The sequence below is a fragment of the Schistosoma haematobium genome, chromosome 2 (genome assembly GCF_000699445.3).
Source record: "Schistosoma haematobium chromosome 2, whole genome shotgun sequence".
NCBI classification, from domain to species: domain Eukaryota; kingdom Metazoa; phylum Platyhelminthes; class Trematoda; order Strigeidida; family Schistosomatidae; genus Schistosoma; species Schistosoma haematobium.
This window is the reverse complement of record NC_067197.1, coordinates 45,028,196-45,047,737: the sequence shown is the minus strand read 5'-3', so window position 1 is coordinate 45,047,737 and position 19,542 is coordinate 45,028,196. Positions and strand designations below refer to the sequence as shown.

The window sequence follows — 19,542 nt, the reverse complement described above, 5'->3', positions numbered from 1 at the left end:
TTGTATTGAAAATCTTGACCTTGGTGTTGGTTGACAGTTGCTTTGAGTTCCAGATGTTCCTCAGTTGTAAATATGCTGCTCTTGCTTTGCCGATCCGCGCCTTCACATCTGCATCAGATCCACCCTGTTCATCAATGATGCTGCCCAAATATGTAAAGGTTTTTACATCTTCCAAATCTTCTCCGTCAATTGTGATTGGATTGGTGCATTCTGTGTTGTATCGGAGAATCCTGCTTTTCCCTTTGTGTATATTGAGACCTATTGCTGCTGAGGCTGCTGCCACACTGTTCGTCTTCTCCTGCATCTGTTGTTGCGCTTGGGATAGAAGGGCCAGATCGTCTGCGAAGTCTAGATCATCCAACTGCATCTTAGATGTCCATTGTATCCCGCGCTTCCCTTCAGACGTTGACGTCTTCATGATCCAGTCGATCACCAGGAGAAAGAGAAAGGGTGAGAGTAAGCAACCTTGCCTAACACCGGTCTTCACTTCGAACGACTTTGTCAACTGTCCTCCATGCACGATTTTGCAGTGTAATCCATCATATGAGTTCTGTATGATATTGACTATCTTCTGAGGCATGCCGTAGTGTCGAAGAAGTTTCCATAGTGTTGTTCTGTCCACGCTATCAAATGCCTTTTCGTAGTCAATGAAGTTTATGTAGAGTGATGAATTCCATTCAATTGATTGTTCCACAATGATCCGTAGAGTTGCGATTTGGTCTGTACACGATCTATCCTTACGGAATCCTGCCTGTTGGTCCCGAAGTTGGGCGTCTACGCAGTCCTTCATCCTGTTTAACAATACCCTGTTGAAGACTTTTCCCGGTATTGAGAGAAGAGTGATGCCCCTGTAGTTATCACAGTTGCTGAGATCGCCTTTCTTCGGTATTTTGACCAGAAGTCCTTCTTTCCAGTCTGTTGGTACTTCTTCCTCATCCCAAATTTTGCTGAAGAGGATGTGGAGTATCCTTGCAGTTGCCGCTACGTCTGCTTTTAGTGCCTCTGCTGGGATGTTGTCTGGTCCTGCTGCTTTGCCACTCTTGATTTGTCTGATGGCCATGCTGATTTCTTCAATTGTTGGTGGGCCAACATTGATTAGAAGGTCCGTGGGTGCTGCTTCGATGTTGGGTGGGTTCAGTGGGGCTGGTCGATTCAAGAGTTCTTTGAAGTGTTCTACCCACCTGTTTTGTTGCTCTTCAATGTTGGTGATTACCTTGCCTTCCTTGCTTTTTACTGGTCGTTCTGGTTTGCGGCGATTTCCAGAGAGTTTCTTTGTCGTGTCATACAGTTTTCTCATGTTTCCTTCTCTTGCAGCCTTTTCCGCCACTGTTGCTAAATCCTCCACATATTTACGTTTGTCGGTTCTGATGCTCCTCTTCACTTGTTTGTTTATTTCCGTGTATTCAGCTTGTGCCTTGGCTTTTTCTGCTCTTGTTCGACTGGTATTGATTGCTGCCTTCTTGTTCCTCCTTTCTTGAATCTTATCCAGTGTATCAACAGTGATCCATTCCTTGTGATGGTGCTTCTTGTGACCCAGGACCTCATGACATGTTGAAGTGATTGCCTCTTTGATCCCCTTCCAGTTGCTCTCCACAGTAGTTCCTTCTCCATTGAGTAGATCATGAAAGGCCTGGAACTTGTTGCTGAGGTCTATCTTGAATTTGTTGAGTTTGCTAGTATCCTGGAGAAAGGCCGTATTGAACTTTTGTGATACTGTCCGCCCCGTTGTCCAGTGCTTCTTGAGTTTCAATTTCATCTTAGCGACCAGTAAGTGATGATCTGATGCTATATCAGCTCCTCTCTTGGTTCTCACGTCCTCTATAGTCCTCCTGAACGTTTTGTTGATGCAAATATGGTCGATTTGGTTTTGTGTAGAGTGATCCGGTGAAGTCCATGTGGTTTTGTGTATGCGTTTATGTGGGAATATGGTGCCGCCTATGACCGGCTTATTGAAGGCACATAGATTTGCAAATCTCTCACCATTTTCGTTTCTTTCTCCCAGTCCGTGTCATCCCATTATGTCTTCATATCCAGTGTTGCCCGTTCCAACCTTGGCGTTGAAATCTCCCATTAGAATGGTCAGGTCCTTTTTTGGGCACTTCTCGACTATTGACTGCAGCCTATTGTAGAATTGATCTTTAGCGTCTTCATTGTAGTCGTTGGTAGGCGCATAGCATTGGATGATGTTCATTGAAATGCCCTCTTTCTTTGTTTTAAACGAGGCTTTGATGATCCTTGGTCCATGAGATTCCCATCCTATAAGTGCATTTTGCGCTTGTTTGGACAGCATCAATGCAACTCCTTGTGTATGTGGTGCATTTTCTTCTTCATGGCCGGAGTATAACAGGAGCTCTCCTGTAGTTAGTCGTTGTTGTCCAACTTGTGTCCAATGTGTTTCACTGACCCCAAGTACCTCTAGGTTGTATCTTCTCATTTCTGCAGCAATTTGGAAGGCTCTTCCGGTGTCCCACATTGTACGAACATTCCATGTACCTAAATAAATGGTCGCTCTGTTTGTCAGAAGGGGCATCAGCCTCGTAACTTCCGAAGGAATTCGGCTTTCATCATGAGGCGTCATAATCCTTCCAAATGAAGACCTTCTGACTCCCAGGGCAGAGTTTAAAAGATTTGAATAATTTTTTCTGGTTAGCGTTTTTTAGCGAGTTAGTTTTCTACGGGATGGGGACGCTAACCCCATGCCCAACCCTCCTCCTTTATCCGGGCTTGGGACCGGCAGTAGCCCCCGGAGGGACTCCAGGCAACGTTACACATCACATCACAACTACAGGACCACCTGTATTGTCTAAAGCACGACGACTAGCTCCTGAAAAGCTGAGGTTGGCGAAAAACGAGTTCGATCACATGATAGACTTAGGAATCATACGACCGTCAAGTAGCCCATATGCATCTCCGTTGCACATGGTCCCTAAAAAGGACAGCAACGATTGGCGTCCAACTGGTGACTATCGGCGATTAAACGCGAAAACCATTCCCGATCGTTACCCGTTGCCTCACATTCACGATTTGACAGCTACCTTGAAAGGTACAACTGTCTTTTCGAAAATCGACTTGGTTAAAGCGTATAACCGAATCCCTATGGCTACTGACGACATACCGAAAACAGCTATCATAACTCCCTTCGGACTCTATGAATTTTTGCGAATGACTTTCGGTCTAAGAAATGCTGCTCAAACATTCCAAAGATTCATAGACGACGTTTTTCGAGGTCTCAACTTCGTACACGCGTATGTTGACGACTGTCTAATCGCAAGTCCGGACAGAGAAACACATCTCAAGCATCTGGATCTTGTTTTCGAACGATTACAAAAACATGGCATCACTGTAAACGTTCAGAAATGCCAAATTGGAACCGACTCATTAGACTTTCTGGGACACACAATAGATGCTCAAGGTATCCGACCCCTTAGAACCAAAGTGGCGGCCATTCTGGATTACCCAGAACCGACCACCGTCAAGCAATTACGCACGTTTAACGGCCTGGTAAGTTTCTATAGACGTTTCATACCGAAATGTGCATTACTTATGAAACCTCTGACCGACCAACTTCGTGGAAATGAGAAATCCATTAACTTGGACGACACCGCACGAAAAGCATTCTCCACAGTTAAGGAACTGATTGCTAAAGCAACAATGCTCGCACATCAGGACACCGAAGCACCCATTAGTATCGCAGTAGACGCATCGGACTCGGCAATCGGTGGCGTCTTACAACAATGGGTTAACAACTCTTGGCAACCCTTGGCACTTTTCTCTAGAAGGTTGCTAGACACCGAATCGAGGTACAGCACATTCGGTAGGGAACTCCTAGCTATGTATTTTGCTGTACGGCATTTCCAACACTATATCGAAGGCCGTGAATTCACTCTTTTCACGGACCATAAACCGCTCACTTTCTCGTTAAGCTCTCCTTCTGACAAGTACTCTCCCCGTGAGTCTCGACAACTGGACTACATTTCGCAGTTTACTTCAGATATTCAACATATTTCTGGAGCAAACAATGTAGTTGCAGACGCCTTATCTCGCATAACTTCCTTGAACAGTTTCCAAGGAATCGACCTTCTTAAACTCGCCGAGCTTCAAAAAGAAGACAGTGATCTTCAGTACGAGTTATCGTCCACAACACTTAAACTACGCATCAAACAGATGGGAACAGGTAAGGAAACCTTACTTTGTGACACATCTACAGGTAGGGATCGCCCAATCGTGCCGAAACATTATCGACGCAATGTCTTCAATACATTGCACAAACTTTCTCATCCAGGTGTTCGTGCAACCATCAAGCTTATAGCAGAACGATTTTGCTGGCCTGGCATGAATAAAGACGTGAGAGAGTGTGCACACTCCTGTGTAAGCTGCCAAAAATCTAAGGTTATCAGACACAATAAATGTCCATTAAGCTCGTTTAAAACTCCCGATGCTCGTTTCGACCATGTTCATCTGGATTTGGTAGGACCTTTACCAGATTCAAATGGATACTCTTATCTTTTAACCTGCGTAGACCGTTTCACTCGATGGCCAGAAGCAGTACCTATTAAAGACATCACTGCTGAAACAGTGGCCCGCACATTCGTCGAACGATGGGTAGCAAACTTCGGCTGCCCTTCAACCATCACTACAGACCGCGGACGTCAGTTTGAATCTGATCTTTTCCGTCGTCTGACCACACTTTTAGGAAGCACTCGCTTCCGAACGACTGCCTACCACCCACAAGAAAACGGGTTGGTAGAACGTTTTCACCGACAACTAAAAGATTCACTATCAGCTGCAAACGTTTCACAGTGGACCGACGCTCTTCCACTCGTCTTACTAGGTATCCGCAATGCAGTGAAAGCTGACATTGGATACACTGCGGCTCAACTCGTTTATGGAACGACACTTCGACTTCCAGGAGAATTCGTGGATCCTTCGTGCTCTTCAATGAACATGGATCTAACCTCCTACACGAACAGGCTTACAAACGCAATGCGTTCAGTTAAACCTGCTTCCACTCGACCTCAATCAACTGATGTATTCGTTCAGCCTGACCTACGATATAGTACACACGTTTTCGTTCGTCGAGACTCGCATCGACGACCATTCGAATCAGCGTACGAAGGACCTTTCAAAGTTCTTCAACGTGAATCTAAGTACTATATAGTCGATAAGAACGGAACAAACGATAGCATCCGCATCGATCGCTTAAAAGCAGCGTATTTAGAAGGAAATCCTATTCACGTCGATTTTCCTTCGGTACAATCGAACGACACGACTCCACTCATAATTCCTCGACCGACAACCAACACTGGCGATGATACTCCGAATGTATCTGAAAATAAACCTAAAACGACGCGTTCTGGAAGAAGAGTTAGATTTCCAGAACATTTAAACGACTACTGCACGTAAGACACTACTCGACATTTTATATTATCTCGATTTTTCTTTTGACAATATATAATATTAAAAAAAATTTTAATATGCCTATATGTTTATATTTTTATTTAAAAAAAACAAAATTATTTTTTAACGCTATTACGTGTGCTTGAGTTTATTTTCCATTTTTTCGCCGACATTGTGTTTTTACGCACATACGAGTGTATTTCGACATGCACTTACATTGTCTTTCTTCTTTTCCAGGACGGCTGGAAAAGAACGATGCAGTTTACGAGGAGTCGAAATTTTCGTTGTAACTTTTTCTTTTTTTACTATAATGTACCTCGGTCCCATATAGTAAGGAAAGACGACCAGACGCTGCTACACTTAGTAAGCTATCAGAAGAGTGTTTACCAACGACAAACTCGTTGGGTTTAAACTTCTGGCTGGCCACGTCTTAGGGTCGTCACTGCCCCACTAGGGGGGGGAGTGATCTGTAGCGGTAAATAAATCCCCAAAATAAATAGCACTAAGTTTTCGACATTGAATGCTGACCATATGTTTTAGTGGACTCATCTAGCTGAAGGTGCTCGGTCAGGCATCCGCACCAGATCACGTGTGGTAACGCCGTGCTCAACATCAACCGCAATCGCTAGCCAGATTAGATCAGAGAATTCCGATATATTGGTCATCGCCAAATATACTCTTCCGATCTCCTCGACTCTGTCTTTTGATTTCTCTTGGTGGGAACGAAATATATTAGGTGTTACTGGTAGAAGCGTTGTCAAACACTGAATACCTGTGACATCATCAAACTCTACGTATCAACCTTTCCATCCCGTTTAAAATGTTCACAATTTCTGTAGATCAGTGCATGAATGTTTTGTTGTTCTTCACTTTACCTAATGGCGCTCCACATTGTTATCTAAGTTGACTCGAGAGAGCATATGAAGAGCTATTAACTAAGAACATTTTGTATCTCACTGTTCTTTTTGAAATCCCGTAGTCAAATCGGTCATAAATATCCGTTGTATTTACAGGTGAACAGACATAATGCTCTTCGAGACCCACATCTTAATTGATTTGGCAAAGGATACTGACAAAATCACCATCTGATTATTTATACGGTTGAACTACTATTTTGGATGAGCCAAGATTAGTCGAGATCGCTAAGAGCCTATATGGCTAAGTCAATGGAGAAGTCATCCATCAAAGGGAGTGCAGCATGGTCATTTTATTTTAATATACGTGGCTAGAGTTGTCATTCTGCCTAATCTCAGAAACATTGTCCGACGACGGGTATGAAACTCAGTGCAAACACGATCCCCTGACTCACATTTAAGTTAAACATGTTTGGCGATTAACCTTTGTACAAAGTGAACACATCATATGATGTTGCAGTGTTTAGTCATACAACCATGAAACATTGTCACCATTACACTTGTAGTGACCTACTTTTATGAAGAGAACGCGATTGGTATAATGGAAACAATTATCATTCTAACCAATTGTACCAGTGATTGTTTTACTTTACCTGTTTGTTTAAGTGTACGAAAACACACATTCTTCTGTTGTCTTCTGTTGACCTTGCACGGACCCGTGTACACTCGGCAGTCCTGCTTGTAAACTTTGGCATGATCTCGGTATTATTTGGATACCACAAGATCGCCAACAAATACATCTTACTACAATCTTTAATTGCCTTCTGAAATTCGGTCTACGGAGGGATCTAACCTGGTAATTGGCACGTAGTCTCCCTGTATTGATCATAGTCAACCGCTACTCGACGCGACGCTACACACTCCTTGAGGAAATTTTAGAAAAGGTACAACTCGAAGAGCAAAAAACTGGTACGCTTCCAGATTTTCTAGTGACGCATCGCTCTCATTAAAAATGATCTCGCTTTCAGGTTTAAATTTTGGTGTGATCTGTTATTGAAGTATTGTTGATTGATCCACTCTTAACTTACGTCACAAATTACAAGAGAACCAAATTCTATTTCAGGCATCAAAGTCTATTCGTAAACTACAAGTGATCAACCCAAACATAGTGTTATTGAATGTTTAAGTTTCTGGAGCAAAATTTCCATAATACTTAACTAAAACAGTGAGAAACCGAGGATGTCCAAGGTCAAAGTTGTCAACAAACAAGTGCTAGATTTGAACAAAACAAATATTGTCTAAAACATAGTGAAGTTAATTCCATTCAATATAACAACTTTTAACCCGTTGAGTACTTACAGTTTTTCCCATAACATAACATAAGATTATACTACAAATAAAATGTCTCCATCTATGGAAAATATGTCAACAGATATTAAGTTACATTAAATCTTGCAGTGAAAATAATCTAAATATACAGTAAGCTAAGTATTTAATAAACAGGTAATTTCTTCATATAGACGTAAAGGTAAGGATTGGCAAAGTAATAACCTCATTCTTACAACTAAAGAACATATGGAACTCAAAACAATTATCAACAAATATCAAAGTCACAATCTTCAATACGAACGTCAACGCAGTTCTACTGTATGGAGCTGAAACTTGGAGAACTACTAGAATCAACATCAAGAATGTACAAGTATTGGTAGACAATGGTCTGCATAAGATACTGAATGTCCGTTGGTCGGATACCATCAGCAACAGCCTACTGTGAGATAGCACAAACCAACTTGCAACTGAACAGGAAATTACGAAAAGATGTTGGGAGTGGATGGGACATACATTGAAGAAATCATAAAACTGCATCACAAAGCAAGCGCTTACTTGGAATCCTGAAGGGAAACGGAAAAGAGGATGGTTGAAGAACACACTGAGTCATGATAAGGTTGAATGGCACTTGGAAAGGGATGTCCAGGACAGTGTTTGATTGTGAGTACTAGTGGCTGGCCTATGCACCTCTACGAGGGGTAGCAGGCGTAAGTAAGTAAGTAAGTAATTTATTCAATAACTTGAAGTTATCACAGTGACTACACTCGCATATTAAGGTACAAACAGTGTTTGTAAATCGATGTTTCATTGTTTATTGTGAGATTATTTCACTTTTCCACGACACCATTTTCATAGATGTCACTTTACTAATCTGTAACCGTAGTACATCAGTAACGCATGAATAAAACTTCACATTGTAAGAAGCTTCAAATGAGCATATTAATCACGTGAGTTCAATTTGAACGATATCAATGTAGGTGTCATTATATATAGAAAAGTTCGTTTATTTTCATTTGACTATTTATATAATTGTTGTTTTTAGAAAAGTCTAGAAAACGCTTAAAAAATGACAGGAAAGTTAGGTGCAATAGTTCAGTAATTGTTGATTATTCAAACATTTCTTGATTTTCCATGATAACGAATAGCTTTCATTTATAAATATAAATACCAAGGTTGAACTAAGGAGTTAATACCAAATATATTTTTGTTATATCCCAGACGAAATCGCAGCATTACAGATCATTGTGGAACAATCAATTGAATGGAATTCATCACTCTACATCAACTTCATTGACTACGAGAAAGCATTTTATAGAGTGGACAGAACAACACTATGGAAGCTTCTTCGACACTACGTCGTGCCTCAGAAAATAGTCAATATCATACGGATTAAACTGCTTAATCGTGAATGGAGGACAGCTGACAGACTCGTTCGGTGTAAAGACCAGTGTCAGGCAAGGTTGCTTACTCTCCTAGTGATCGACTGGATCATGAAGATGTCAACATCTAGGGGGAAGCATGGGATACAGTGGATATCTAGTATGGAGGTGGACAATCTAGACTTCGCAGATGATCTGACTCTTCTATCGCACACGCAACAACAAATGCAGGAGAAGACAACCAGTGTAGCAACAGCCTCAGCAGCAGAAGGTCTCAACATACACAAAGGGAAAATCAAGATTCTCTGATACACACACACATCATGCACCAACCTAATCTCACTTGACGGAGAAGCTTTTGAAGATGTAAAAACCTCCACATATCTGGGCAGCATTATTAATGAACACGGCGGATCTGATGCAGATGTGAAGGCGCGGATCGGCAAAGCAAGAGCCGCATATTTACAACTGAGGAACATCTGGAACTCAAAAAAAACTGTCAGCAACACCAAAGTCAGAATTTTAAATACAAATGTTAAGATAGTTCTACTGTATGGGGCGGAAACTTGGAGAACTACGAAAGCCATCTTCCAGAACATACAAGTGTTCATTAACAGTTGTCTACACAAAATACTTCGGATCCATTGGCCAGACACTATCAGAAACAATCTACTGTGGGGGAGGACAGACCAGACTCAGGCGGAGGAAGAAATCAAAATGAATCGTTGGGAGTGAATAGGACACACATTGAGGAAAACACCCAACTGTGTCACAAGGCAAGCACTCACATGGAATCCTCAAGGCCAAAGGAAAAGAGGAAGACCAAAGAACACATTACACCGGGAAATGGAAATAGACATGAGAAAAATGAACAAGAATTGGATGGAATTAGAAAAGAAGGCCCAGGATAGAGTGGGTTGGAAAATGCTGGTCGGCGGCCTATGCTCCATTGGGAGTAACAGGCGTAAGTAAGTAAATAAATAATATTCCAATGAGTAGGAGAATTATATATATCTGACTTATTGTAAGCCACTTATTCAAAGTAAATAAATAAAACAAGAATATATTTATTATTGGTATCTAATCATGTTTATTTTGTGCTTAGCAGACAAACAAAAAATATTTTGCTGAATATTGTCTTAAATCTCTATATGATTCTATTCAAGAGGAGTTGTATCAATAATTTAGTCTTACATACTTATGCCTGTTACTTCATATGGAGGAGCATAGGCGTCCCATCAACATTTTCCATCGATATCTTTTCTTGACAATCCTTTCCAGTTGCTTATCGTCCTTTTCATATCTGCTTCCAATTTCCGACGCAATGTGTTCTTTGACCTTCTTTTTCCTTTCGCTTCAGGATTTATAGTTAGCGCATGCCATATGATGCGCTTTGATGATTTTCTCAATATGTAGCCTATCCACTACCTTTCTCAAGCCGAGATAAAGCAACAGGGTAGGGTATGAGGTCAACAATCCCATCTCATAGAATACAACTTTGCTAACTAGATTGAATAAAATTTCATTCTTGCAAAATGTAATTCAGTTGATTAACACATTTCATTTATAATTTCAATCATAAACGTATACAATTTTCTAATAACTTTTTTATAATAATGAAAACAAACATGGTGGTCTAGCTTCAATTGACTCATGATTTCAATCAGCGAAATTTCTAAAACTCTCCACAAAATCCCTTCTGATAATAATCATCTACTCACTAGTGACCGACTTCAAGAGGCATTTCCTGGAGTTCTAGTGAGAAGGCGTTACCAGTGGAGTTCAACCAGGTCTGTTGTGAAATATGAACTTACTGAAGACAATGGTGTACGGTGGCGTAACTTCGTGGATTGGTTGAATTTACACATTAACACCATTGGATGCTGGCTCAATGGTCTAGTTGATTAAGCGCTTGGCGCGGGACTGATAGGTCCTGGATTCGAATCTCGCCGGGTGCGCAATCGTAGATGCGTACTGCTGAGGAGTCCCATACTAGGATGAAACAGCCATCCAGTGCTTCCAGGTTTTCCATGGTGGTCTAGCTTCAATTAACTCATGATTTCAATCAGTGAAAAAAAACAACAAATGTTTATAAAGAAATATAATACTTGTAATTTATATAAATAAATCTTTTCCCCCTGTTTCTCTCTCTAGAAAATACAAAATCTAATCATTCAAATGAATAACTATTGAAACATAAGGTAAATATCATGAAGCTAACATATATCTCTAATTCAGTATGAAGTTAAGATTCATAGATCATGGATAATGATCCTTCTATAGATTCATCTATAGAAACTATCATAGAACTTTTAAATAATCCAATGAAATCATCTTGTTAGTATTAGAATTGAGTAGTAAAGTGATTACAATAACCTGACATATGAATTTAATAACTTCATTAAATCATTCTAGACAATATGTAGCACTTAGTTACATATCATAAAATGAATGAATATCAATGAAGGAAAGAAAGAAAGAAAGAAGGAAAAAAGAAGGGTGATAAAAAAAGAAACAAAAATCAACCTTATTATACTACTTAAATACATTTTCTAAATTTTAAAAGAAAAAACAAACAATTAATTCATTAATAGTGGATTCATGTGTTATTCAGTTAGGATAGGAATCGAACAAGTATAATCATGAACGGGAGGGAAGGAGGGAGGGAGTTAGTTAGTTAGGGACAGACAGAAAGAGAGTGTGTGTGTGTGTAACTGAGACAGGAACAATACACTCAAATATGATGGTAAATATTCAAGGACATAAAAATGATACATTCAAACAAGGAAATCAATTAAAAACAAACGAATATATAAATCCATACAAATAATAATAATAATCATAATATTGTTGCTAGGGAAATAAATCTCATATGGATAATAAAACAAAAACTAGAAAGAACGAAAAAAAGAGGTGAAAAAAAATCATTCAATTATTAATTTCTACATAGTTTCGTCCTTTTTTCTTCTTCTTCTTCATCAATAAATCAACAAAAAAATCGACAGAAAGAAAACAAGTAAACAAACGAACAAAACAAAACAATCAACAAATAATAACACAAATAGTTATACATACTTATTATTGTATTTTAATTAAGATTCATTATAATTTTTTTAGCTTTATTAATATATTCATATAATACTTTGAATGGTATCATTGTATAATCAGATAATTGATGATGATCAAGATAATGATTATGATTAGAATATGATAAATCCCATAATGTTTTTAATGATAATGGTTTACCAAGATAAATTAAACGAAACCATAAATCATTTAGATTATCATTTGTTAATGAAATATTATCTGAATGTAATTTATTAGATTTCATAATGGATAAATTGGTTGATGATGATGATGGCAATGACGGTGATGATGTTGATGCTGTTGTATATAATTCAAATATAATATCAGCAGCAAATGGTGGCCAACAACCATCGAATACATTTAAACCAAATAATAATAACATAATTGATGAATCATGACATGAATATAAATGAAATTGTGGTACTCTATAGAATGTAATATTGAAAGGAACAAGAAAAGAAAAACGAATATTAATGGCTTAATTTGAATAAACAAAAAGATCTAGTGAATTGAATTGTACAATATTGAATGGATCAAGATCATATTTCATTAGTGATTCATGAAGAGTATTCTATGATGGGGATATAATTTTCGTTGGGGAGCAAATTAATTATGGAAATATAACGAGTATTGAATACAGAATTCATTCTATGTTGAGACTCTGTAAAGATGTTTCCAATCATCAAGTTAACATTGTATCTAGATTTTCTAATGGATGTCAGTTTGTAACAAAAAAAAACTAATTTTTAATTACATTTTTATACTAATAATTAGATATTCTATGTCATAACGACACCATGAATCACTTCGGGATATTTGAAACTTAACTACTTACTTAAACGTGTTACCCTTTCGTGGAGGAGTATAAGCTGCCAACTTTACTTAATTACGCTTGTTACTCCTCGTGAAGAAGCATAGGCCACTCACCAGTATTCTCCATCTAACCCTGTCTTGAGCAATCTTTTGCAGTTGTTATCCATCCTTTTTTATCTACTTCTATTTCCCGACGTAATGTGTTCTTTGGCCTTCCTCTTTCCCGCTTCCCTTGACGATTCCAAGTTAGGGCTTGTCTCGTGATACAGTTTGATGATTTCCGTAATGTATTTCCTGTCCATTTCCATCGTCTTTTCCTAATTTTTTCTTCAGTTGGAAGTTAGTTTGTTCTCTCCCACAGAACGCTGTTGCTAATGGTATCCGGCCAATAGATGTTGAGTATCTTGCGAGGACAACTATTTATAAATTCTTGTACATTTTTGATGATGGTTGTAGTAGTTCTTCAAGTTTCAGATCCGTACAGTAGAACTGCCTTGACGTTCGTATTGAAGATTCTCACTTTGATATTGGTTGAAAGTTATTTTGAGTTCCATATGTTCTTCAACTGTACGAATGCGGCCGTTGCTTTGCCAATCCTCACCTTTACATCTGCATTTGATCCTCCTTGTTCATCGATGATGCTTCCCAGGTACTTGAAGGACTCCACATCTTCCAGAGTTTCTCCATCAAGTGTGATTGGATTGCTGTTCTCCGTGTTGTATTTGAGGACTTTGGTTTTCCCCTTGTGTATGTTGAGGCCTACTGATGTAGAGACTGCCGTAACACTGGCTGTTTTTATCTGGGTTTGTTTGTGTGCATGCAATAGGAGGGCTAGGTCATCTGCGAATTCCAACCAGTATTCTATATATATGCAGTATAAGTCTAAAACTCAAGAAACAAAGAACTATACCACCAAAAATATTCAAACACTAATTTATCAACTACAAGAACATCAACCGGATAGTCTTTATCCTTTAAGGCTGTCAACTTATTCCATTTTTTTCACCTTCATCATAGACATATTGATTGGAAGAACGTTCTCGTCGACTAAAATTCCGGGCATTGATCTACCAAAAGGTCCACTTATCGACTTAGAATATGAAGATGATATAGTCCCGTTTAGTGAACACGCTGACAAAATTCCGAGTCCTTTGATAGCACTGAGCAACAATACCAGAATGTTTGGGAAGCGTTTCTCCGTCTCAAAATGCAGGTTGTTGCTTCAGGACTGGTCTGCGTCAACACCTGAACCAAGGATAGGGAGTAATGTAGTCGAATGCGTTGACACCTTCACTTATCTTGGAAGTCGGATCAGTCCTAATAGGTTGGTGTCTGACAAAATCTCAGCACGGAATCAAAAAGTTTGTTTGGCTTTCGCCAACTTATTTCACCTATGGTGACAGCGAGATATCCGTCTATCAATAATAGGACACGTTTAGTGCACGACGGTTCGTTCTGTTCTAATTTACGGCTGCAAAACGTGGCCATTAAGAGTAGAAGATACTCATAAACTACTAGCATTTGATCATAGATGCCTTAGGAATATTGTGCGCATCTGCTCGCATCACCGGATAAGTAATAGTCAGGTTAGATGCAAGGTAGGTGTACACACACTCTCTGTCTTCCCTTAAACTATGAGATTAAAATTGCTTCATTTCTTTCTATCTACGAACTAATTCTTTGTTCCTGTACTATATCCTTATACACAATCTTTCTTTTATATATTATCACCATTGAATTAACTACTTCTATGAATTTCGTGCTCATCCTGTTGTGCTAATGAGTGAGATATGACAACTTGGACAGACGCATATATGTGCCTGGTCCTACGTTGTAGCTGACTGATTGAGTCTTTATCGAACAAAATTGTTTAACCTAACAGTCAATGATTCCGTGAACTGATGCCACGTTTTGGTTTGGTGGTTCTCCTACACAAGTAAATACCATGTGTAGCGGTATGCGGTGGTTAATGGTACTTAAAACATGTTCCAACCATCTCATTTGACGAAAATTCATCACGTTATCAACTGACCCTACAGCTTTGTCTACTACTCTATGCAAAAACTATACCTTAATCAGTTGATGGTCTCAAAAAAGCAACTATTCCCTCTAAATCATCTATAATCAAATAATCACTGTCAACATAGATGAGAGCTAACTCAACTCTCCATATCACATTAGTATGACCGGATGAAATTAAGACTGATTTCAAAGGATATCGAAATAATGTAGTAGCTATGACAACGGGAACAAGTGCACATTCGTGATATAGTTCGATAAAACAGAGTGGAAATGTATGTGTATGAGGGAACACTGAAATTTAATCACAACAATTAGTAACCTACTAATGTCCTCTATTTTTAAAGGGTACATTACACAGCTGTAATGTCGAACGACTAAGTCATGTTGTTCATAAAACATAACACCTTGTAAAAGTCTTAATTTGTCCCATGTGATCTTTATCAAACATTAACACTATTAATCGATAGTAATATTGAAAACCAGCAGGAGAGAAGGAGAAGAATATATAATATATTTTAATCTAGATTATGGGACAAAGCATTTGAAGAAAATCCACAAAATTAAGTCGAATTCGTATTATTTTTAATTTATCCAAATAAACATAAATCTTTGATCAGGTTGGAAAAAAAGCCCCCAAAATCCCCTGCTATGGTCGACGGTGGAGATAGTTAGCTCTCTCTCCCTCTCAAAAATACTCTCAAGTGGCCACGTGCATACAACCACTGTCAGGACAGTTCTATTCGCTTCCTTCTCGTTGTGGAGGTATTGCTTAGGGAATTGAAAGAACGAAAAACGAATGTCCAGCGCTTTAACCGGGTTAGTGCATACGGAGAATCCACCTAAGGGAGTTGGAAAACCCTCATTCCAAACCAATGGTGCACATGGGCTCCAGTATCCTGAGGGAAAAATAGAGTATGAATCAATCGTTGGTCAACGGCTGTCATGTGATTACATCTCCTTACGTTGCTCCACTGCCTTGTGGATCAAACCTTTAAATCGAAGGCTCGGGGCGTGGCCTCCTAAGAAAACCAACTGCTTTGGTTTGGACACCCGGGCAGTATCATAGCCCACATACAAATCAATTGACTTGTGAAGCGCATATTTATTCGGTGCCCCTTTGTACCAATGTTATTTTGTTTAAATAAATAAACAATGTAACATAAATAAAGGGGATTTTGATAATAGAGTTGTACTTCAGGTTCTGAATTTCAGTATATACTTCGAATAACCTCAAGGTAAAGCACTTATTCAGTCTGAATAGAACAGTAACAAAAAATTTTAACTATGACACTAAGGTGACTGTTATATCTCTAGATGCTTATATTTTTAATATGACGCGTATAACTTGAGCACTTGAACGCTAGAACCCTTCTTAGTTACAATGAGAAAACAGAAGACTAGTGAAAGGAATATTACTTTAGACAGTGTCAAATTAGAGTACAAACTGTCATGTATTTATAGTTTTTTAGTAAAAACGAAATCATCATTATAGCTATCCAATCCGCATACAGGGGGTTATTAGCATTGTCCAGTCGGGAAGCTACATATAGAGATTCTAGAATATTCTTCCAAAAGATGATTGGATGGAATATCTCTGGCTCTTTCTGAGCTTCCTAAGGCTTCCTCTAGTTCACCCGTGAACCGTCCTCATAGTGACGTGAGTTCGAATACTATTGAATGTATCTATTTGATCAGGGTTGTTTAAGTTTCAACTAACAAGTTATCTAAGGGTTCAAGGATTCATGCCAATCTCTTTATACTATATAAGATCAGAAATAATTCAATGAAACGTACAGCCTACTATGGGAGAACAAACCAACTTCTGACAAAAGAGGAAATTAGGAAAATACGTTGGAAATGGATAGGATATACATTGAAGAAATCATCAAACTGCATCACAAAGCAAGCGCTAACTTGGAATCTTGAAAGAAAACGGAAAAGAGGAAGGTCGAAGAACACATTGCGTCTAGAATTGGTAGCAGACATGAAAAGGATGAATAGTCACTGGAAAGGATTGTCCAGGACAGGGTTGAATGGAAAATTCTGTTGACTGGCTTATGCTTATCCACGAGAGGTAATAAGCGTAAGTAAGTAATGATGAAACGTTCATAGTCTAGTCTTAATACATACTGAACTTCGGTAAATTTAAACGATTATTACCAACAACATGGATTTTGAAATGAAATAATTCAATTGTAAATTCCAATTCCATGAATATTTCTTGGAAAATAACGTTGTTTTTTTTAATGCTTCTAGGTATAAACGGATGGTAATTTTCTAGCTTATTGTTCTTCGATTTGAATTTACATTAGGTAAACAGTATAATACTGATAACTTTAGACTGGAATAAGGATAGTATCCAATTTGTTAGCGGGATATAGATTGGATTAAAGCATGTTCCATGCACGACCGCGTTAGTACACACTGATTGGCTATTTCTTATTCAATCAGAGATAGTCGATACTTGGAAAAGACTCTAGAATTTTCTCGTGTAAAAACTATGAATATATTAATGTTTCTCTTATTGTGATTCTTGCGTCCGTCTACTTTTGTTATTTAGAATATAACTTCTTTCCTATTCAACCGTGCTCTGATTTAGGGACTTGTCAAGTGAATTGGTATCCAAGAATACTTAACAATAGCGATTCACAAGTCCATTGAATCTAGATCATCATGGAATATCTAGAATCACTGGACAATCACTTCGTCTTAGTATGAGACTCCTCAGTAGTGCGCAACCATAATCCCATCTCATGGGATTCGAACCCATGACCTAACAGTTTCGTGTGTTTCCAGACTTTCTATAGTGATCTAACTTCAATTGATTTATGAACTGAACTATAAAATTACTAAAATCTTCACAAAACTACCTTCTGATAGTTCTTTGTTTGGTTTTCTTTTTAACTCATACTTACTTTTGATAATTTATCATATTCTCTAATATAAGTGAAAATAGGTCACTTAATACAATATGAACATTCTTCTCCCAATCTCTGTGAAATAAAGAAAAAAATACATAAATTACAAAATGAATGATTGAATTATTCAATTTGTTTAAATGATTATAATTAGTTCCATTCATAAATACACATATCAATTGATATCATGAATGGATGAATGTTAGATCAACATTGAAAACTTGAAAACATTGGAAAACTGTTTCGTTCTAGCATGAGACTCTTCAATAATGCACATCCATGATCTTGCATGTGGGACTCAAACCAGGGACATTCAGCCTCACAGATGAATGCTTAACCTCTAGACCACTGAGCCAGTATTTTGCGTACTGGATCGTAGATGCGCACTGTTGAGAAGTCTCATACTAGGATGAAACAATTGTCCAGTACTTCTAGGTTTTCAATAATGGTCTAACATTCATCTATTCATGATATCAATTAAAACTCAACAATCTCCATTGATAAATGTGAATACTGTTCTGAAAAAACAGGTTGAAACTGCTTGAATGTCATCAAAGTATTCTATATCATACATTTGATTAAAGAAAAGTATTATCAACACAATATACATAAATTTATAAAAGATGCTTTCTTTTTAAAAAATAATTATTCATTTAATTGAACATTCAAAAACATTTATTGCATGGGTTCGAGCGCAAAACAACTGTAGTTTCTTCAAAGAATAGCTGATGATGATGAAGAAGAAAACACATCAAACAATGCAACTTTACTAATTGGATTCCGCAGTATCTAACTTCGTAGTTTAATGTAAGTTTTATATGAAAGTATGTGAATATATTAGACTGTTAGCATACATAATAATTTACGTGATAGAAATCTAAAGTTTAAAAGTTGATTTCATGAGTCAATTGAAACTAGACTATCATGAAAACGTAGAAGCACTGAACTGCCGTTTCGTCCTAGTATGGAACTCCTTAGTAGTACGCACCTACGAGCCCGCCCAGCGGGATTCGAACTCAGGATCTACCGGTCTCACGCGCAAACGCTTAACATCTAGGCATCTAACGGTGTTAATGTCATACTTCAACCAATCCAAGAAATTGAGCGACACATCCACTATTGTCTTCACTGAGATACGATCTCACAACAGACCTGGCTGAACTCCACTAGTCGCTCATTAATTACTATAATATCCACAAAATTCCTTTCTGATAGAAATCTACAGGATAAAAAATTATTGCAATTTAGATGTACAGTTTAAAAGTAACAAGCGACCCATAGCTTTGATCAGGATTTATAACAATAAAAAGATTCGTATATGTCAGACATTACAAGAATCCTTCTGAACAGCTTACACCGTATGATATACTGGATCCATAAACAAAACAGTATATGAATCAGTACGCGTTAAAAGATGTGACAGTAATATGTGTAATTCTGTGATCCAGTAAAAGTCAGTGTACTTGAATTTTAGTTAAAAAATTTTTATGTGTAAGGACTGGTAATATAACGTTGCTAGTGAAATTGAAACATCTAAAGAAGGATTAAAACCTAAAAGTTTCGTGTTCAAACTTACAACTGATTGATCACTGGGTGGTGATCAATATCATTTATGTCAGTTCCTTCTTAGTACAGATCGAATTCTATCGACCGAGCTGCAATGTGACCACCAGTCTAGGTGACTCGACATTGCGTGCACTATGTCGAGATAAGATGGTGGTTAAAGGTAGTCAACAGGAAACC

At 38.2% G+C, this 19,542-nt stretch overlaps 1 protein-coding gene across 2 annotated transcripts in view; it reads right to left on the bottom strand.

Moving 5' to 3' along the window:
• The window catches only part of ACP6 (Lysophosphatidic acid phosphatase type 6), a 64,516-nt gene that overhangs the window by 4,330 nt on the left and 40,644 nt on the right, over positions 1-19,542 (bottom strand). For both annotated transcript variants that reach the window (XM_051215339.1, XM_051215340.1), the window contains 2 exons: positions 17,797-17,874; positions 10,774-12,471 (listed from right to left, as the gene is read on the bottom strand). In XM_051215339.1, the coding sequence (XP_051068553.1) occupies positions 12,048-12,471; positions 17,797-17,874 (502 nt within the window). In that variant the 3' untranslated portion in view covers positions 10,774-12,047. Of the gene's footprint in view, positions 1-10,773; positions 12,472-17,796; positions 17,875-19,542 lie in introns of those variants that run through there.